Source organism: Mesoplodon densirostris, chromosome 14 (genome assembly GCF_025265405.1).
Source record: "Mesoplodon densirostris isolate mMesDen1 chromosome 14, mMesDen1 primary haplotype, whole genome shotgun sequence".
Taxonomy (NCBI): Eukaryota; Metazoa; Chordata; class Mammalia; order Artiodactyla; family Ziphiidae; genus Mesoplodon; species Mesoplodon densirostris.
In genome coordinates this window covers 32,591,632-32,614,651 of record NC_082674.1, presented here as the reverse complement: position 1 = coordinate 32,614,651, position 23,020 = coordinate 32,591,632, and the positions used below count along the sequence as shown (strand labels likewise).

At 39.5% G+C, this 23,020-nt stretch overlaps 1 protein-coding gene across 15 annotated transcripts in view; it reads left to right on the top strand.

The window, feature by feature from the left end:
• SLC8A1 (solute carrier family 8 member A1) overlaps window positions 1–23,020 on the top strand; it is a 353,360-nt gene that overhangs the window by 309,441 nt on the left and 20,899 nt on the right. For all 15 annotated transcript variants that reach the window (XM_060116902.1, XM_060116916.1, XM_060116913.1 and 12 more), the window contains one exon: window positions 1,664–1,939. In XM_060116902.1, the coding sequence (XP_059972885.1) occupies window positions 1,664–1,939 (276 nt within the window). The remainder of the gene's footprint in view (window positions 1–1,663; window positions 1,940–23,020) is intronic.

Here is a 23,020-nt window from a genome sequence, read left to right as displayed (position 1 = left end):
CATTTTCTCAGATACAAATGTATTTATAGGAATTGACTCTGGCTGAGGTTTCGGCTTGCTTACACTCGTTACTAAGGTGTTAGAGCCACTCCAGTCTAATGGCCTCCTTGGTCAATTACTTTAACGTGGTCAACCAGGCTCTTTCACTCTAGTGTGTCACTCACTTTTCCATCAGCTGACCTGAGTCAAGTCCTCTACCTAGTTTCGTTTCCAAAGGGGATTCCATCCGTCTGCTGAGGGCTTCTTCCCAAGAGCTTATTGGAGACCTTCCAGAGCCTCAAAGACGAGGCTACTTTCTCTGCAGATCCCCAAAGTTTATGAGCATAATAATTCTGACTGTGCACTCACTGAAGAGCGAACCATTGCCTCTTCTTTTGTCCTGTAAGATGACAAGTTACAAATCCAGACACTCGTGTTTTGTGAGAGGCACATTGTAAATGAAGTTTCCGTTTTAGAATACTATTAATTTCCTGGCTCCTTTAAGTAGTAAGCTTTGTGAATTTACTTGGCAACATTGTTGTATGTGTGTGTTATGTAATTAAGTAGTTACATATGTGTATTATGTAATTAAGTAGTTACATAAAGTCAGTGGAAATTCATACATGTATGCACATGCTGGAGATTAGACCAAATACTAAGGACACAAAAGTGAACAAACTCCTGCCCTTGACAGGCTCATAGTCAAATGGAGAAGGAAAGTGAACAGGCACAATCTAGAGACTGGTTTTCAAATTGAGCATGCATGAGAATCACCTGGAAGCCTTGTGCAAACACCTCCCACCTCACCCCCACTCCCCTAGTTTCTGATGCAGCGGGACCAGAAATTTGCATTTCTACAAAATTCCCTTGTGCTCCTGCCACTGTTCAGGGACCACAGTGATCCAGTGTTACCCGTGTTGGTGGGGGGGCGCTATGGAAGCCCCAAGAAGTTCCCAGAAGGCTGGAGGGCAAGGGGCGGGAGGGTGGTGGTCAGGGGAAGTTTCACAGGGTTAGTGATTTTTTTTTTTTAAAGGATAAGGAGGGAGGGATTAGGATATGCCAAGCACATTTAGTTCTAAAGGACAAAAGTAGGAGAAAGTATATTACATACGGTTTTTTAGAAAATGCAAATAATTCCATTTGGCTGGGATGAAGTTTGAGTTTGAAGTAGTTGCAGGAGATGAAGCTGGAGGGGTATGCAGGGCCCAGAGGGCCCTGTTAGAACATGGTCCTATACAGGATCATATGGCCATGAATCCCCAGAGCTAGACTCCAAGCTGGAAGGAAAGAATCCTGGTAGAAGAACTGTCAGCCATCTTTCATTAAAAGAGGCTTCTTTCCAAGCTTGGCACACGACTTTCCTGCCTTTGGGGAGAAATCCTTTGCATTTCTATGAAATGACAATACTCAAGGGAGGTGACGTGGGAGTAGGAAGTATGTGTTGATTTCATATAACCGGAACTGGTCGGGGCTTAAGGTTTTGCTATTGATCTGTGAACCACAGCGAGGGGGCATGTCAGTACCTTAATAATGATTTGGTTGATTGTGATTGACTCTTGGAAAACCCAAAGCTTCACCCACCTCTCAAGGGAGGGCCAACAGGCCTAGGAAGGAGAAAGTGGGAGAGAGGAAAACCCTGATAGCACAGATTTTGATGAAACATTCTTCATTCCTTTCTCTCTAGGGGAAGATGATGACGACGATGAATGTGGGGAGGAGAAGCTGCCCTCCTGCTTCGATTACGTGATGCACTTTCTGACTGTGTTCTGGAAGGTTCTCTTCGCCTTCGTCCCCCCTACAGAATACTGGAATGGCTGGGCGTGTTTCATCGTCTCCATCCTCATGATTGGCCTACTGACGGCTTTCATCGGAGACCTGGCTTCCCACTTTGGCTGCACCATTGGTCTGAAGGATTCCGTGACCGCGGTAGTGTTCGTCGCGCTTGGAACCTCGGTGCCAGGTAATGAATACATCCCTGTGTGGTTCCCCCAAGAGTGGAAGCCCATTTGCCTTCTTGACCCTTTTGTTCCTACAATTTCAAGTGCCGTGCTAACAAACCAGGCCTATGAAAGACAAAAACCCAGAGCTGTGCATAATGTCACTGCCAGAACATTGTCATGGCATTTCTCAAGGTTAGAAAGCTGGTCAGTATCATCATGACAGGATAGCATTCCCAGAGGGCCTGCCTGCATGGAGAGAACCGATTGATTTGGTGGATAGATTGATAGGTCAGCTTCCCATTACAATTAGAACTTTCAAAAACACAACTACAGAATTATCTTCAAGAACAAAATTTCTGTCTTCTATGTATTCAGTCAAGTTTGGATGAAGTGCTGTACTTGTTGGGTTACTAAGATAAATACTTAAGACCTGATGATTCTCTTGACCCAAATATTAATGGGAATAAATAAAAAATAGACATGGATCAGAATAGGAAAAAGTTATCCTGAGCAAAATGAGCAGGCCAGGTGGACATCCCTTTGTGCATTCCCGCTAAGCTGAATTTTTCTTCCAGCCTGCAAGTATATCTCGTTATGTGTACTCGCTCTTCTGAGTAAGGTCTCGTCCTCCTGAACATAACATTGAGAGCAGTAATTTTCAAACTTTGATGGGCATCAAAATTACCTGGGAGTTTGTTTTTAAAACTGCAAATGCCTGAGACCCACAACCAACCTATGGAATCAGAAGGTCTAAAGAAGGGCCCAGAAATGTGTGTTGAGCTCCCAGGTGATTCTGATACACATCAGAGCTTATTGTAACTGAAGTTCTGGACCTACTTCCCGTCACTAGTTGACATCTTGACAGATGTGTAGTCTCAACTTAGAGCACCAAGACTTGCATCTCTACCAACAGAAGGTCAATGACAAGGGTTGCAGTGGGCTTGGGAAAAGGCAGGAACTGAGGGGTAATACAGCCCTGCGGATGGTGCCCTTTCTCTCCCACTTTCTGACTTTGCCACAGCCTTAATGACAATGCTGTGACTTCTACTAACACTTGCCATAGTTGGCAACCTGGCTTTTGAGTCTGAAAGCAAGCACAGTTTAAACCATGTGTCTCTTGAGTGAAATCACTGGCTGTTCTTCTCAGATATTCATTATCTCAGTGACTATGGATAGATTACTTCTCTGAGCCTCGGTTTCTTCATTTATGAAATAGGGACAACCATACTAACTTGCAGAATCAGGGTAAGGATTGGAGAAAATGCCTATAAATTATATAGCTAGGAAAGCATCTGGGACATGGAATTCAATAAAAGAGCAGCTTTTGTGATTATGGTGTTGAATGGCTGAGGAGGATCTGACGAGTATGCATTTGGACGCCTCACCCTTGAGAAACGAAGGATGGATGAAGGGTCCAGATTTATCCTGGTGAGACGTGGTGCATGGTGTATTACAACTGATCGACTGTGTAGGAGTGCTGATCATGCTGGGCCCAGCGCAGTTTTGGGGTCCAGCTGAGTTAATGGAGGAGCTGAGGGATTTCGAGAGTGTTCTCGATCCCCGCCTTAGTGAGCAGGGCTGTGCAAAGGAAGGTTGACTGCTGACCCTCAGAGGAGAGCAGATTCCCCCTCAACCCCAGCTGTGTTCCAACAGGTCTATATTTGGTCTTTATTTTTAACTTTTTCCAAAAATGACCAGAAATGTAGCAAGCAAGAGGAAAAACTTAAAATATTCATATTAAGCTGCTTTGTTTAGAAAACATGTATACAAGCACAGGAACTAAGCATCATCGTTAGCCGTGGCTCTAGCAGAGGTTACTATAGGAAAATGTCTGGGGGAGTCTTCTTTCCTTAAGGCTTAAATCACTATCAAGCGGTGCCCAAGTTAGTACACACTCTTGGCCATGGGTTTAACCCTTGAGGAGAATATGTGCAAATTATGGTAATGAAGGCAAACTTAGGTCTCACGACAGTTATCCAAAATTAGCCTGCCTTTCTGAAAAGTCAGCAGTTGATCCTACCGTATGCATCTCTTGCTTTAAAGGGGATTTTAAAAATGTTTTCCCTACATGAAATCCTTGGGCCTGAAAATGTCTTGGGGTGTTTTTCTTTTTTTCTCAACTCGTCATACCAGTATCTCAAAACTGGCTCCTTTTTCTATATACCAATCTGCCAAAATGGCTCTGTATCTTGTGTATTAATGAACTCTTTTTGTGTGTGTGCCTAAAGTTTTTATTTTTTTTACATCTTTATTGGAGTATAATTGCTTCACAATGGTGTGTTAGTTTCTGCTTTATAACAAAGTGAATCAGTTATACATATACATATGTTCCCATATCTCTTCCCTCTTGCGTCTCCCTCCCTCCCACCCTCCCTATCCCACCCCTCTAGGTGGTCACAAAGCACCGAGCTGATCTCCCTGTGCTATGTGGCTGCTTCCCACTAGCTATCTATTTTACATTTGGTAGTGTGCATATGTCCATGCCACTCTCTCACTTTGCCTCTTCAATAAGTGGTGCTGGGAAAACTGGACAGGTACATGTAAAAGTATGAGATTAGATCACTCCCTAACACCATACACAAAAATAAGCTCAAAATGGATTAAAGACCTAAATGTAAGGCCAGAAACTATCAAGCTCTTAGAGGAGAACATAGGCAGAACACTCTAGGACATAAATCACAGCAAGATCCTTTTGGACCCACCTCCTAGAGAAATGGAAATAAAACCAAAAACAAACAAATGGGACCTAATGAAACTTCAAAGCTTTTTCACAGCAAAGGAAACCATAAACAAGAGCATTGCTTTATTATATCTCCTGATTTATCAGGGGGAAAAAAAGATACTCTTGTTCTCAAGTGACAAAGCCCAGTAGCTATAGGCAGAAGAAAAAAAAGAACTAATTCTCTTCACTTACCCCTACCATTCATCTGTATTGGTCCTGGGGCCCAGCTGTTTGTCTAGGCTGAAGTCTTGACAGTTTTCCTAAGGCAGAAGGGTTCCTGGCTAGTGTTTGGTAAACTGCTTCCTCCTCGAGGGGAGACTTAGATTCTTAGGTTGTGATGGCCTTATGGGCATTGAAAACCTTCCCTACTAGTCCTCCTGCCTCAGGGCAGGATTAAATACCTATGTATCTCATTAATAGTATTTTTTTTTTACCATATTCAAACTCTTGGAAAAAAGAGCTTAGGACTTTGCAGGTGAGACAGAGCTGCTTCATACCAACTGGTAGTGAAATGTTCATTATAACCTACTGGCGGAAAAGGACTCCTGACCACCCTCAGGTGTGCCTATAAGAGCTTAAACACCCACAACTGGTAATAGAGGAACAGCCTCTTTGCCTGAATGGCCCTTCTACAGAGCCACCTGTCTGGAGAAGAGAGGAACAGTCTCTTCCCACCTCTCAGTGTTGGAGAGAGCCAGAGCCTGGTCCCCAGCCCTCTTCTTGGTCCATGCTCACCCCCTGGGCCATCATCCCAGTATCCAAGGCTTAAACGCCATCAATATGCCAGTGCGTTCCCAATGTAGATCCCCAGCCTCAACTTTTCCCTGCGTTCTAGATTCATATACCAACCGCCTTCCTATATCAATGCTGGATGTGTCATTCACAGCTCAGAATTACCATATCCAGATAGAACTGTTGACTTCTACTGCCCAGCTGCCTTATCCTTCAACCAAACCTATTCTTCCCATATCTTGCCTTTCTCAGGAAAACAGTATTATCTACCCAGGTGTTCCTGATTCTTTATTCTTCATCCCCAGTGTATCCATTCATAACTCCTGCAGATCTCTCCTCTACAGTATATCTTGACCTGACCCACTTAGCTGTCTCTACCACAGCCATGCTAGTCTAGGCAGCCATTCTCTCTCACTCTGACCCCTGCAGTAGCCTCCTATCTGTCTCCATGCTTGTACTAGAGATTGTTTTAAGATGTAACTCAGACCACATTTCTCCTTACAATTTTCCAAGGCTTCGTCTTTCACTTAGGATAAACTTCAAAAGCATAACTCTGGTTTACAAAGACCAATGTGATTTGGCCCCTTCCTGTCTTCCTGTTCTGTTTACCTCCTTGCCCACTGCTCTTCAGCCCCACTGGCCTTTTTATTGTCCTCAGGCACCAAGTTCATTCCTTCCTCAGGGCTGTGCTAGCTGTCCAAAGTGCTCTTGCCCTTCCTTTGCACAAGACTGGCTCTTTGTCTTCAATTATATCTCATCTTAAATGTCACCTCTTCAAAGAGACCTTCCCTAACCACACAATGCAAAGTGGTCACCCAGTTTTCCTGTATTGTATCACCCTATTTTATGTATTTATAAGTTTGTGGATTTTTTGGTTTATTTGTTTTGGAGCGTTATTATTGGCCAACCCTCCTCACTGAAATGTAAGCTTCATGGGAGCAGAAACCTTGCCCTTTTCCACTGTTATATCCCTGGCCCCCAGAATGATGCCTAGCTAACACATAAGTAATGCAATTATGTTTGTGCATGTGTTTGTGTATGTGTATGTTGTATATATAAATTAATGGACAATCATTTACACATGAGTATGAATTGGGTTGTCAGATTGCTTTCTTCCTAACACCTTGTAGATTCAGCTAAGAATTAAAGTTAGAATCAAGGGAGATGAACAGCTGTTTCTATAGTGTAGCTTATTTTTGATGAGTAGAATATACCTGAGTAGGTTACTGTAGTAAGAAGGGTCAAAACTAAACTTCAGAGCACTGAGAGTCTCAGAGCAGAAACATTTTTTTTCTCATTCATAGTTGTGACTATGGTGGGAACTGAGGAGGAAGATAGTGTTTTCTCTCTTCATTCTTTTCTCTCCTATAATCTCTGCTTCCAAGACCAAGAACTCAGGCCAGTACTGTTAAAAACTTTAGGTATTCTCTATGAAGTGCTAAATAGGCATTTTGCAGTAGCCCGGCATAGGTTCATAACCATGTTATATCACATCGCTTCTCTGGGAAAACAGGCTCAAAATTCAAGAGAAAAAAAAAGTGTAAGAAGGTACATTTGTAGCCCAGCCTTTTCTGTAGTAGGGACCACCTGTAATTGACATTCTTTTAGCACATAGTCATTTACTTGAGTAAAACTTGTGTGTATTAAGTCAAGACAAGCTTCTACATCATATTCCAAATATGGATTTTTTTTCTTTCATCTCTTGCTCCTTTTCAATCAAGTCAAATAGAAGTAAGCATTCCTCTTGAATTACAGAGAAAACTCTGAGATGTTGATGAGTTGGGAATAGTTTGACCTAAGTCCTGCCTTGGTCTTTCTCCATACATCTTGTTTGGGCTTGTGCCTGAAGCTTGCCTACTGCCCACTTTATCTTCCCTTTACTGGTTGTTTACTCTTGGGACCAGAACAGTTTAAAAATTGGGTATTCTAGGCTGTCCCTTAACCATTGGCATTGTCAGACTTCTGTTTGCTTCCAGTGTTTTGAATATGCTTTGAGTTCTGTCAAGTAGGAATTATTTCACCCTAGAGATTTTAAGGCATGGAGGAGAAGGAAATAGACAATTCTAGGGGTTTTTCCCTATTTTGTATATGGAATCTTTTTTAAAAATCTTATTTTAGAGAAATTGTATGTCATTTTTAAGTTACCACTTCCAGACTTCTAAATACCATAGGAAATACATGATATAAAACAGCCATACTAGCTGTTCACTTTGTTCTCTGATTGCAGTGTTGCTGAACATGCACCAAGAGGGTATAGAAACAAACTTTAGAACTGAATTCAGGAAAGAGAACTTCTAAACATTTTTCACTGTGTTGCTGGAATTAATTTCTTGACTCTGCCTTGCTTTTCTTGCCTGCAAAATAGCCATAATAACCCATGGCAATTTAAAGAGTTGATGAGATTAAGTAATAGAGGTTTCAGAGCACTTTGTAAACTGTAAGTTGGTATAGAATGCAAGAAGTAATTATCATTATTTACACTGAGATCAACTCTCAAAATGCCAAAAGGAATAGAAACCATCAGAAAATGAGAATGAAAAGTTTTATGACCAGAGAAGGAAATTTTTAAAATTTATTACATAGCTCCAACTGTGTGCTAGGCATAAATACCGTTTATACATTATACATTATTATCTTGTTTAGGTTATATCATTAAGTTATTTGAAGTGATTTTCCCTCCTCCCAAGGTTTTTTGGTCCCTTAGACCCATCTCCTGAAAATGAGATTTTTCTATCTGTTTGGCACTGTGCTAGAAAACATATTTGTTTTTGTAACAAAAAATTAGCAATTGATTTCTTTTCTTCAGTTTTCAATTTCCTGACTTCTAATACCTCTGAAAACGAAGATAGTCTAGAGTATGCTTAAGTAACATTTACTTACAACTTATGTCCTGCTGCTTCATCTCTAATTGGATCCTGAAGTGATTTACATGGTTGCACAGGTTGTATGCTGCAATCTCAAGAGCTCAGCATCATCTAAATGATGCCCTGGAGCTGTACGGGGTACCACATCCATGGATGTATATAGTGGTGACCCTGTGTAATGGCTACATAACAGCATATAGGAGAGTGAGCACCAGTATCCTGTTACATGAGAAAATTAAGGTTTATAGAGAAATGATTTGACCATATTTAGTCCAAGTTTATATCAGTGGTAAATGGTGGAATCCATATTATCTCTTTCTTATAATCTGGTATTTAACCACTCTATCATTCCACCTGGGATTTAGTTTCAAAGTAAGCATTGCATATACTCTTTCCCATATAGCTTACAATTTGGGGGAAATTCTTCATTTCCCTTTTTGCCTTAATTTTAGTATTTTCCATTTTTAAAGCAGTGCAACAATGGATTATACTCAAGCTCCTTGAGGTCCGACACTATCATTATTCCCTTTGGCATCAAACACCTCATAGAGTCCATGCTTCAAAAAACTTCAGAAATGAATAAAAACCTAATCTTCTACCCATAGATTCTTAGTGTTTCAATTTTTACATGTAGGAAATACTAAGATGACTGGAAACTCTTAAATATGTTCAACTCTGACCTAGCTGGTGAAAAATAGCATGCCAAGATAATCTTCGTCAGCACAGCCATGGGCTGCTAAGCGAAACCACAAGGGAGGTTAGGTCATTCCAGGTCTAGACCCAAGCTGCCTGTGATATGTGGCTGCCCAGGCACTGGGGTCAGTGGGGCCCAGGAAGGGTATTTTGGGGATGCTCTCTCAGCAGTCACGTTCTGCAAAGACTTAAGGGCAACTTAGGAAATCAAGTTCCAGTGTTCTAGCAGAAGTAGAAGCCCAGCGGGGCAGGATCGCTAGAGGTTACCGTCCAAAGCATCTAGCCACATACACACTCAGCCTGCACCTGACCTAACCAAAGAGATGGGGTCAGAAGGCAACACAGCAGCACCCCACCCAGAACAAAACTCTTCTCAGGAGATATTGTACCCAGTCACTCTGAATTCCCCCAGTCATCTGAGCTACCTTGGAGATGGAATCAGACTGATTGAATCACTTCCTCTCCATTCCACTTCAAACAGATGCGGTGTTCTCGTTGCTGGGGTCACAGGTTAACTGGTTAACAGTCTCAATCTCAGAAAAATTATGCAAATCTTCTCTTAGTGCCATGTTAGTGAACATGCACCAACAGAGTATAAAAGAACATGAATTCTAGATTCAGATAGACCTGAGTTCAAACCCACCCTCCCCCACTTACTAGAGGCAAATTGCTTAATTTCTCTTAGCCTTAGTTTCTTAATCTGGATAATGGGCACATGAAAATCCACCTCAGAGTTGAGGACTATATGAGAATGCCTTTATAAAGTATCCAGTGCAAGGCCCTACATATAGTGGACCTGATAAAAAATGTTAGATCTCTTTCCCCTTCTCCTTGAACGTACTGATAAATGGGTTTAGGCTTCCCACGGTATTTTTAGCTCTGCTATATTGCAGCCATTGAAGAAACAGAAAGTCAAGAAAATTCTCAGGCTATTTTTATTATCCTATGTTAAGAATTCTGGTGAGGTGAACATCCCCAAATGTGTTCCTGTCTCCTGCCGTGCCACTGACTCTCTGTGAGCTTTAACCCCTGAGCACTGGCATTTCAACTCAACGCAAGTTGAAGAGGAAGTGCCACTGCTCCAGTGTGTATACATGTTAAATTGGATGATTAACATTTCACATCATCTTAAATGGGAATGAAAACAGAATTACTTTACTCTGAGCCAAGATTTCCCACTGGCTATGGTGTCAGTTCTCCCAAGAGGACCCTAAACGGCAGGTATATTTTGTTTTCAAATGCTGTAATACACAGTCCATTTCTTTGCCACCCGGGAAGGTCAGAACTGCTGTAAACGGGCCCTCTGATCTGTAGTCAGGCCAGGAGTCGAAGCCACCCAGGGACACAGCCAGAGGAGCAGCCCTGGGCAGCCCCAATCACTCAAATGTCTTTCCATGGAAACTTAACCTCACACCAGTGAGGGGCTGTTGGGGGGTAAAACACTCTGTACTTTCTAGTGCACTTTCCCACGAATGGGTGATGTCATTAAAATTGAAGGGATCCTACGTAAGCAAAACTTTACAAGGACAGAGCGAAATGAAGGAAAGCCAGACACCAGATTTCACAACATTTGCTCCATAAATGGCACCAGAAATGCCTATTATCCTAACCTAAAAATAGACTGTATGCAGCCAGCCCAAAAGCATTTAGTAAAAGCCAGCCTGGAAAAGACCCATTTCAGAATGGTATTTGCATCCTTTATTCCTTCTATAAAACTTAAACTCAACAAAAGAAGAGTTTGTATTCAATCCTTTTAAGTTTTTTTCATTGTCAATGACAACCCCTTTATTTTTCTCAAAGGGCGGCGCTGCATGGGCACCTGGCCTTGAGCACAAGGCTGGGGAGGAAGCCGGGTGATAACATGGTTGTCATCCAGCAGGAGGTGGTCCGGGAGCAGGGTACTCAGCATGTGTCACGCCTCATCTGAAGCTTTGCAGGTTTAGGATTAGTGTCCCAGCCGCATGCCAGCCACCTTCACTCAGTCCCGTAACAGTCACAGTGTAAGGGAAGAGGAGTTAAAAATATGTCATGCTACTCTTAACTGGGCCTTTTTATAAACTCTAGGTCAGCCAAAGCAAGGACACCTGGCAGAAACATCATGCTGTTCAGGGGCGTGTGTGTGTGTGTGTGTGTGTGTGTGTGTGTGTGTGTGTGTGTGTGTGTGTGTGTGTGTGTGTGTGTGTGTGTTTTGTGTTTAGAGACTTGGTATTATGGATGTGGGTTGTAAACAAATGTAAGCTTCCTCTTTTCTATCTCAAGGTGTATTCCAAAGGAAGCAAGCATCAAGTGTAGGGAGGGCATGTTAGGTGTTTTCCTTCCTGGGGATTAACAAGTGTGGGCCTTTACTGAGTGACCAGTAAACAGTGTACAGGTGATGACGTTCATTTCTCCCTTTGCACATTTGAAAATAAGATAATGAAAATGACAGTCTTCAAGGGCCACTGTTTTTTTTTTTTCTTTTAAATTCAAGCCCCAGCCTGCATTTTTTTTTTTTTTTTTTTTTTTTTTTTGCGGTATGCGGGCCTCTCCTTGTTGTGGCCTCTCCCATTGCGGAGCACAGGTTCCAGACGTGCAGGCTCAGCGGCCATGGTTCACGGGCCCAGCTGCTCATCAGCATGTGGGATCCTCCCGGACCGGGGCACGAACCCACGTCCCCTGCATCAGCAGGCGGACTCTCAACCACTGTGACACCAGGGAAGCCCCAGCCTGCATTTTTAAGCAACTTTATTGAGACATAATTTACATACCATAAAATTCACCCATTTGAAGTATACAATTCAGTGGTTTTTTTTTTTTTTTTTTTAGTAAATTTACTGTGTTGTGCAATCATTACAACCTGATCCAGGTTTAGAATGTTTCATAACCCCAGGAAGACCCGTCATGGCCATACATAGGTAATCGCTGTTTCTATCTCCAGCCCCAGATAAATGCTAATAGACTTTTTGACTTGACAGATTTGTCTTTTCTCAATATTTAACAGGACCAATTTTAATGCAAAAATGTCATGGATTCTCTATGTGATAGTAATTATACTTGTTCTACATGATGTTAGGGATTTACCGTGGATTCTGTAAGATTTAAAAATTTTTATTTCATCACAAAATCTCTACAGACGTTTACAGTCTACGTGTGTGAGATGTTTTTCATCTTCATTGCTTTGCACATATATGGATTTGCTCACCTTTTAAAACAGTCCCATTACCCTCCCACCAGCAGTAACCTTGGCTCATATATTAGGGATTTCTGGGAGAAAATATCACACAGTGGTACTTAGAATTAGCACTATGAATCTTGGGGTAACACCTCGTTTAATAATAAAAAATAAAAACTTTAAAAGTCCTTTAGTTAGTTTATCATAACAGTACTAAGGAGGCAAGCTTCAGCTGTTTATTCTCATCCATGGCCCCTGTGTATCCCCGTGTTGGCCTTTGGAGCAGTACAAATCCATGGAAACCATTAGGAACAGAGACCAAGGCCTATAGAACAGAGGCATGTGCCAGGACCTCCCCCCACCACAAGAATGATACATTGTTACTAAACTTAAAAAACTGTGGGCTATAAAAAAGCATAATTTAATTTCCATGTCATGGGTACCGCATGAGCAACAAAACAAATTTTAGGCGCACTGGTATTTTTAGAAAAGGCAAATGAGATGCTAACGCAATTTACAAGGCGAATCTTACATGTGACTGTAGAAGAATTTTAATATCTGTTGGGGATAGTGTGTATTCTGGCTATGAAATCATGGTGCTTGGCATTTATGCCCAATGCCAGCTGGAACGCCACTGTTGCCCCTCAGCACACAGACTTTGCATCCTGCCTCTCCCCAGGAAGGAAACATGAGCTATGGATGACTGTTTATACTCTGCTTTATTCCAGAAAAGGATTTAAATCTATAAAATGCTTTATATGGTTCAGCCACATTTTCTGGCACATGATCCAGAAATGCCAGTTCTCTTCGTGACCATTTTTGATAACCTTTGTTTAGCTCAGCACCTATAAATCCAATATTTTGTGTACCAGGAGAAAAGAGCTTATATTGGTTCAGTTATTTACAGTCAGGAAATTATGTGGTGTTTTCTCTCCCCTCTCCTCTCCCCTGCCCTCTGTAGCCCAGAGGGCTTTTTGACATGGTCCTCTATAAATTTCAAGCTATTATTAGGTTACCTCTGTAAAAAGAACCAAAAAAACAAAAACACATGTGTTGAGATAACAAGCAGGGCTTGCTGTAGTCCCAAACTAAAATGATCCCCACTAGGGTCCACAAATGGGCCCAGCAGAGGACTAATTATACCTTTTCATTCCTGAGTTACAGTTGCAAAAGAAAAATAATCATAATTGTGCACAAGGATTGTGAAAATGTCCTGCTCTGAAGGATTCTAGGTATGGTGATGCCTCAGATGGTTGAAATATGGCAAACCAAAGCCCCTAAACTAACCCATTTGTCAAATGAGAGGCCAGCTGTTCAGAGGGTGTCGGCTGTCAGTGTGAGGCTGCATTAGAAGTGGTTCCAGGCACTGCCTGCCCTTTCTTCTGAGCTTCTGGAGTTTCACATTTTGGGAGAAAGGGGGCAAACCACATGCAAGAACCTGACGTCAGTAACTTCTGCTATACCGAGTGTTCTTGTCCTAAGAGTAAGAGTTAAACCTGATCTTCTACAACTTCTACACCTGAGCTGGGTCTATGGGGGGATATTAATGACTAGTAATATTCAAAATTTAAAAACTGTTCTGACAGATGATACCGACAGCTAATGAGGAACCCCCAAACTGACTCCCTGAGGCAACGTGGCATCTTTGATCCTCAAATATTCAAGCAGTCTTCCCTCTTCACCAGTCACTAGGCATGAAAATTTTTTTTAAATTGAAACAAAGGGAGCAATATGATACAGTGGCAAAGCACAGGCTTCTGAGCCATTCTGCCTTCGTTTTCATTTATTTATTTTACAAATATTTAGTGAGCGCACACTAAGTGCTAGGCCCTGTTCTACACGGTGGAGTTAGAGGGAAATAGAAGACAGATGTTTAATCCCATGAAGCCAGATACTTAACAAAAATATGATAAAATTCAGATAGCAATGAGGATGAATATTGTTAAGAAAACAAAACAGGATTGTGGAATCGAGTGTATGTGGGGATGGTATTTTAATAGGGTGGTATGACTCATTATACCACTGATGGTTGGCAAGTCACCTAATCACTGAAGCCTGTGGTGTTCCCTTTGCAGACTTACCCGGACAGTTCTAGTCTTAGAAACTATGAAAAAGTATTGCATTCCTTGGACCCCCACTTCACATAATGCCTTTGAGTTACCTGGTGTTTTCCTTCTCTGTCTGGTAGCTAGTCTCTTGTCACTCCCACGCCATCTGTTCTGACCAGATAGGACCTCAGTGCCTTGAGTGTTTCTTCCCAACACCCTTTCTCCTCCCATCTAAATATTCTGGGTTATTGTTCCCAACCAGGATTCTTGGCCCCCTTAATCAATAGAAATCGATCAGAGACTAGAAAAGAAATTCAGGCAAGGCTTTATTCGGGCCCCTGCTGCAGCAGCAGGGAGCAAAAGCAAGGAACAGGTTCCCTTGCTTGCCCACTCGCCAAAGGAGGGCAAGTTTGTTCCTTATACGGGGTGAGGCTAGGGGTGTGTCCAGTGGTCGGGCCAGAGGGCTGGCTTAGGTGTTCTGCCCACCCCTTTAGTGGTGTTGTGTGCAGGGGGCAGGCACAGTACCCTGCTTTTGCTCCGGGCTCTTCAGAAGTGGCACTTGAGTTTTCTTGGTCTTTTTGTATCTTTTTGTCCGTAATTTGCATCGACTGCACATGCATGCAGTTATTTTTAATCCCTTCTAGCTTCTTTGTATTTTGTTGCTTGAGGAGACGTTTGTCCAGGTGCAAGCACTGCAGTAAAGGGTCCCAGCCTGCCTCATTATAGCTTCAGAATAGGCAACAAATGATCCACACCAAGGTATTAATGATTTCATGAGGGCAGAGCGTTTGCATTGAACACAGAACAGTAACTAAATTTGCATAGCTTCATTGTTCAAAAAGTACATTTGTGTAATTATCTCTTTGATATCCAAAGCAGCCTTGGAAGTTAAGCCATCTAGATGTATTAGGTTCAGAGCATAGGGTAATATGTGGTGAGAACAGGGTATGATAAAGGATCCTAGAAACAAGACTGCAGCGTGAAGACCTGGGCAACAGGCATCACTGAATGTGGGTTCTAGGCTCACCCTCTGCACTCACAGCCCATCCACGCTAGGGAGCTTCAGTTTCCCTACCTGAAAAAATTGGGTTGATGGTACTGTTCCCAGCCACCCCCCACCCCAGAATTGTCAGGAAGAGCAAATAGTATGACATCTGTGGACGTGCTTTAGAAATTGTAAGATGTTGTAAAACTAAGAGCTATTTATCAAAAGACATTTATTAAATACTAAGCTGTGTTGGTACCTGGGAGAGAGACAAGGACAAAACATGACAGGAGAGCTCAGCCTCATCTCATATTCACAGCAGCTTAGAGAGAGCCCTACCCCTTATTCTCTGGTCTTTGCATAACAAATGACATCTCTAGTAAGAGCCTAAGTACAAATGATGAAAGACTTGGCGTGACATCCCTTCCCAGACATGTCAAGGGCACAAATCCCTTATCAAGCTTGTAAAGAGTATTTGGCAGGTCCAGTGAATATGCAAAGCAATTTTGTGAGTTGAAGTCAATAAAATCAACTGTTAGTAAATAAAATGTGTTGCTGTAACACAAAATACAAAATTAAAAGAGGACTTTGGCCTTGCTCTACAGTCCTTCATTGCTTGACAGGAGGGGTTGGAAGGAAACCAAGAGAGACATATCTCTTCCCTTCACAGCCGGCCCTGGGAATATTTTATAGTGGGTGAAATTTGTTTTTTAGAGTTTTTGTTCCACTTTATGGCCTGTCCTGGGTACCTTCATGTCTCTGGGCTCTAGGCCAGCACCTAATGGCCAGGAAATATGCTCTTCATCTCTTCCACTCCCCCTCCTCACCCTGTGAAATGTACCTGCTTTGTGTATAGTATGTATGATGCCTTCCTTCCATCTAAGGATTTGACTGCCATATCCATGACTACTGGAAGAACCAGAAAAGGCTAAAAATCAACCCTCCATCCCTTCCCAGACAGACCCCATTATTTAGATGAGACTAAGTACATTCTTTGTAAGTATAATAGGAAATATTAATAAGCAAAGAAATACAATCCCAACAATCATTTGCATTCTTGTATCTATCTTTCAAATTTTATTTTATAGAGTATATTACATTTATTTTTCATTTGTCATTTTAGAGTGTCCAAACAACCAAAGAATCTGAAATTAGATTTCTGCACACAGGGAAATTATTTTTCCTTACATACTGTTCCCTTCTTGAAGGGGCCAGGGGTGTATGTGGTAAGAGTGGGACCAAAGACCATCTTGACTGAGGTTTCTCTATTCCTTTCTCAGTTAAATAACTGTATTGAATGAAGTTGATCTCTCAGTTGTCAGAAGCTTCCTTTCAAGGCCATGTCTGTTTTTCTCTTTATATCACAAAACGGGGTGCATGTTTGCCAAATTTGGTAAGGACAGTGAGCAAATGGAAGAAAACGTAAACCATTCATAACCTTGCCCCCTAGAGATAAACACTGTTAACATTGTAATGAATATTTATACATATCAACTGTACGCACTGAACTTTACATTGTTTTATGTTTTTTCTCATGACAATAGATTATTTTATGTCATTTAATTTTTTTATTGAATACCTCTTATAAGCATAACTGATCTATTTAATTGAAATATTATGTGTTAGGCATGAGAGAAAGTCTCTAAAGCTAGTTTGGACCTTCGTCTCTAGGTCTCCATATGGCCAGTGATTAGGACAAACATCTCTTCACAAATATTTGACAGGATACCATATCGTGTTATGGGTTATAATATCTATTGATTAAATGATTTCATGCTTAAGGCCTTTTTACCCAGTCATTTGTTAAAAATCAACCATGTGCCAGATATTATACCAAGTACTGAACATATGGAGAATAAAAGCAGCCTCTGCTCTAATGAACTTGCACTTCGGTGAGGTAAATAAAGGTGTACCACAAAGTAGGAAATGACATAGCTTAGGATATATGCTGCGGTGGCTCAGAAAAGGTAGCTCTTGTTTCCACTGGGTGTCTGGGAAGGTCTGTGGAGAGCTGGACTTTGACTTAGGCCCTGAAGGATGAGTAGAAGTTGGACATGTGAGATTGGGTATGAGAAAGTGAATGAAATGTAAATTATTGAAGCAGAGAGTATGGGATGAAAGGGAGCACTAAATGGTTTGGTGTGTTTAGACAGAGAGTTCATGGAAGATGAAGAACACAAATGTGTATACGTTTGTTTCCATCATTTTTTAGTAATCTTATTTCAGTTTCTTTTAATCTTATCCAATTGTTTTATTCTTCATTGACATATAACTTATTTATAATATTATATTAATTTCAGGTATACAGCATAGTTATTCAGTATTTTTACAGGTTATATTCTGTTAAAAGTTATTACAAGATAATGGCTGTAATTCCCTGTGCTATATGATATATTTTTTTGTTTATTTTATACATAGTAGTTTGTGTCTCTTAATACCATATCCCTAATTTGCCCCTTCCTCTTTTCCTCTCACCGTTGGTAACCACTGGTTTGTTTTCTGTATCTGTGAGTCTGTTTCTGTTTTGCATATACATTTATTTGTATTATTTTTTAGAGTCCACATAGAAATGATGTCATACAGTATTTGACTTTCTCTAACTTACTTCACTAAGCATAATATCCTCTAGGTCCATCCACGTTATGCACTTGGCAGAATTTCATTCTTTTCTATGGCTAATATCCCATTGTGTGTGTGTGTATGTATGTGTGTGTGTGTGTGTATATATATATACACATACATATTATATATATATATACATATAATATGTGTATGTATGTATGTATGTGTGTGTATATATATATATATATATATATACACCATTTTCTTAATCCAGTCATCTGTTGATGGGCACTTGGATTGCTTCTATGTCTTGGCTACTGTAAATAGTGCTGCTATGAACATTGGGGTACATGTATCTTTTTGAATTAATTCTTTTGTTTTCTTCAGATATATACCCAGGAGTAGAATTGATGGATCATGTGGTAGTTCTATTTTTAGTTTTTTAAGGAACCTCCATACTGTTTCCCATAGCAGCTGCATCCATTTACATTCCCACCAACAGTGTATTAGGGTTCCCTTCTCTCCATATCCTCTCCAACTTTTTGTAATTTGTAGGCTTTTTAATGGTAGCCATTCTGCTAGGTTTGAGGTGATAGCTCATTGTTGTTTTGATTTGCCTTTCTCTATTAATTAGTGATGTTGAGCATCTTTTCATGTGTCTGTTAGCCACCTGTGTGTCTTCTTTGGAAAAAATGTCTATTCAGTTCTTCTGCCCATTTTTTGATTTTTTTTTTATATTGAGTTGTATGAGCAATCTATATTTTGGATATTGACCCCTTGTTGGGCATATCATTGGCAAATATTTTCTCCAGCTAATTCCATAGGTTGTCTTTTCATGTTGTTGATTTTTTCCTTTGCTGTGCAAAAGGCTTTAAGTTTGATTAGGTCCCATTTGTGTACTTTTGCTTTTATTTCCTTTGCCTTGGGAGACAGATCCAAAAAAACGTTGCTACGATTAATGTCAAAGTAGTGTTCTGCCTATGTTTTATTCTAGGAGTTTTATGTTTTCAGGTCTTACATTTAGGTCTTTAATCCATTTATTTTTGTACATGGTGTAAGGAAATGTGCTAATCTCATTCTTTTACATGTAGCTGTCCAGATAACCCAGCACCACTTGTTGAAGAGACTGTCTTTTTTCCATTGTACATTCTTGCCTCCTTTTTCATAGATTAATTGACCATAGGTGCATGGGTTTATTTCTGGGCTCTCTGTTCCATTGATCTATGTGTATGTTTTGGTGCCAGTACCATGCTGTTTTGATTACTCTAGCTTTGTAATATAGTCTGGGGTCTGGGAGCATGATAGCTCCAGCTTTGTTCTTTTTTCTCAAGATTGCTTGGACAATTCAGGGTCTTTAGTGGATCCATGTGAATTTTAGGATTATTTGTTCTAGTTCTGTGAAAAATGTCATGGGTATTTTGATAGTGATTACATTAAATCTGTAGATTGCTTTGGGTAATTATGGCATTTTAACAATATTAATTCTTCCAATCCAAGAACACGGGAGATCTTTCCATTTCTTTGTATCATCTTCAGTTTCCTTCATCAGTGTTTTATAGTTTTCAGAGCATAGGTCTTTCACCTCTTTGGTGAAGTTTATCCTAGGTATTTTATTCTTTTTGATGCAATTTTAAACAGGATTTTTTTTTTTACTTTCTCTTTCTGATAGTTCATTATTAGTGTATAGAAAAGCAACAGAGTTCTGTATATTAATTTTGAATTCTGCAACTTTGCTGAATTCATTTACTAAATCTAATAGGTTTGGGGTGGAGACTTTAGGGTTTTCTATATAAAGAATCATGTCATCTGCAAATAGTGACAGTTTTACTTCTTTTCTTCCAATTTGGGTGCCTTTTATTCCTTTTTGTCTGATTGCTGTGGCTAGGACTTTGAATACTGTGTTAAACAGAAGTGATGAGAGTGGCCATCCTTGTCTTGTTCCTTAATTTAGAGGGAAGACTTTTAGGTTTTCACTGTTGAGTATGATGTTTGGTGTGGGTTTGTCATAAATAGCCCTTATTATGTTGAGAGATGAGTGTTAGACCAACTTCGATGAGAGTTTTTATCATAAATGGATGTTATATTTTGTCAAATGGGCTTTTGGCATCTATTGAGATGATCATGTGATATTTATCCTTCCTTTTGTTAATGTTGCATATCTGCAAATGGTGAACCATCCTTGTTTTACTGGAATAAATCCAACTTGATCATGATGTATGATTCTTTTTATGTATTGTTGGATTCAGCTTGCTAATATTTTGTTGATTTTTTCATCTATATTCATCAAAGATATTGTACTATAATTTTCTTTTTTGTAGTGTCTTTGTCTAGTTTTGATATCAGGGTAATAGTGGGCTCATAGAATGGATTTGGGAGTGTTTTTTCCTCTTCAATTTTTTGGAATAATTTGAGAAGTATTAGTTCTTTTTTATATGTTTGGTAGAATTCCCCAGTGAAGCCATCTGGTCCTGGACTTTTGTTTCCTGGGAGTTTTCTTTATTAAAAATTCAATTTCACTAGTAGCAATCAGTCTGTTCAAATTGTGTGTTTATTCTTGATTCAGTCTTGGCAAGTTGTATATGTCTAGAAATTTGTCCATTTCTTCTAGATTGTTCAGTTTGTTGGCATATAACTTTTCGTAGTATCCTCATGATTTTTTTTATCTATGTGGTATCAGTTTTTTTTTCATTTTTATTGGAATATAGTTGATTTACAATGTTGTGTTAGTTTCAGGTGTACAGCAAGGTGAATCAGTTATACATATATCCACTCTCTTTTAGATTATTTTCCCATATAGGCCATTACAGAGTATTGAGTAGAGTTCCCTGTGCTGTACAATAGGTCTTTATTATCTATTTTGTATATAGTAGTGCATATATGTCAATCCCAATCTCCCAATTTATCCTTCCCCCCCTTATGTGGTATCAGTTGTTATTTCTCCTCTTTCCTTTCTTGTTTTGTTTATTTGGCTCCTCTCTCTTTTCTTCCTGGTGAGCCTGTCTAAAGGTTTATCAATTTTATCATTTCAAAAAAGCAGCTCTTGGTTTTATTTATCTTTTCTATTTATCTCTATTTTATTTTTTCTCTGATATTTATTATTTCCTTCCTCTGCTGACCTTGGGCTTTTATTGTTCTTCTTTTTCTAATTCCTTAAGGTGGTAGGTTAGGTTGAGATTTTTCTTGTTTCTTAAGTAAGGCCTGTATTGCTATAAACTACCCTCTTGGAACTGCTTTTGCTGCATTCCCATAGATTATGGAATATTGTAATTCCAATTTCCTCTTTGATTTCTTCATTGATCCATTGGTTTTCAGTAGCATGTTGTTTAGTCTCCATGTGTTTGCTATTTTCCCATTTTTTTCTTTCTGTAGTTGATTTCTAGTTTCATTCCATTGAGGTAAGGGGAAAAAAAGCTTGAGATAATTTCTGTTCTCATAAACTTCTTGAGACTCGTTTTGTGGCCTAGCATGTGATCTATCCTGGAGAAAAATCCATGTGCACTTGAAAGGAAAGTGTATTCTACTTTTTTGGATGTTGTGTACTGTATATATCTGCTAAGTCCAACTGGTCTGTTGTGTCACTTATGACTACTTCTGCCTTATTGATTTTTTTTGTCTGCGAGATCTCTCCATTAAGTGGGGTGTTAAAATCCCCTACTATTATTGTATTGTTATCAATGTCCCCCTTTATGTCTGTTAGTATTTGCTTTATATATTCAGGTGTTCCTGTATCTGGTGCATATATGTTAACAAGTATAATATTCTATTTTTGTATTGATCCTTTTATCATTATATAATGCCTTTCTTTGTTTTGTTATAGCCTTTCTTTTAAAGTCTATTTTGTCTGATAAGAGTATTGCTACCCCCACTTTGTTGTTCTTTCTGCTTGCATGAAATATCTTTTTCCATCCTCTCACTTTCAGTCTGTGTGTCTTTAGTGCTAAAGTGAGTCTCTTTTTTATATCCAGTCAGCCACCCTATGTCTTTTGATTGGAGAATTTAGTTCATTGACTTTTAAAGTAATTATTTATAGGTATGTCCTTATTACCCTTTTATTACTTGTTTTCTGGTTGCTTTTGTAGTTCTTAGCTGTCCATTTCTTTTCGTTTTCTTGTGGTTGATTTTTTTTATTATGTTTGTATTCCTTTCTTTTTGGTTTTTGTTATATCTATTGTAGGTTTTTGACTTGTGGTTACCATGTGATTCATATATGTTGACCTGTAATTATATCTACTTGTTTTAAGCTTCTAGTCATTTAAGCCCAAAAACATTCTAAGAGATCTACACTCCCCTCCTCCCATATTTTGTGTTTTTGATGTCATATTTTACATCTTCATGCTTATCACTTGACTGTTTATTTTAGTTATAGTTGCTTTTACAATTTTTTGTCTTTTAATCTAGGTACTGGTTTATTTAAATGGTTGATCCTCAGCCCTTATTATATATTTGCCTTTCCTAGTGGGATTTTCCCTTTCCTATAGGTTCTTACTTCTTTTCTATTTAGAGAAGACCCTTCAGCATTTCTTTTATGGTAGGTTTAGTATTGATGAATTATTCTAGTTCTTGCTTGTCTGAGAATTTCTTTATCTCTCCTTCTATTCTAAATGACAGTCTTGCTGGATAGAGTATCCTAGGTTGCACGTTTTTTCCTTTCAGCACTTTGAATATATCATGCCACTCTCTTCTGGCCTGCAAAGTTTCTGCAGAAAAATCAGCTGATGGCCTTACGGGGGATTCCTTTGTATATATTCTTTGTTTTTCTCTTGCTGTCTTTTGAATTCTCTCTTTAACTTTTGCCATTTTAATTATGATATGTCTTAGTGTGGAGCTGTTTGAGTTCATCGTGTTTGGGACCCTCTTCGCTTCCTGTATCTGTTTCCTTCTTTAGGTTTGGGAGGTTTTCAGCCATATTTTCCTCAAATACATTTTTGATCACCTTCTCTCGTCTCCCTCAGGAACCCCTATAATGCAAATGTTAGAACACATTATGCCAGATATCTCAAATTGCTTTTATTTTTTAAAATGTTTTTCTTTCTGCTGTCCTGATTGTATGATTTCCATAATTCTATCTTCCAGATCACTTATGTGTTCTTTTGTATCACTTAGTCTGCTAGGCATACCTTCTGGTGTATTTGTTTCAGCTATTATTCATTTCTGATTGTGTCTGTTTTATATTTTCTAGTTCCTTGTTAAAATGGTCAATGATTAGATCAATTATTTTCCTTAATTCAGTTAACGTTTTTTTTCTTTCATCTTTCTCTAGATCTTCTTTTAAATTTTCATTTTGAAATGTAGATTCACATTCAGTTGAAAGCAATAACACATAGAGATCTCACATACCCTTTAC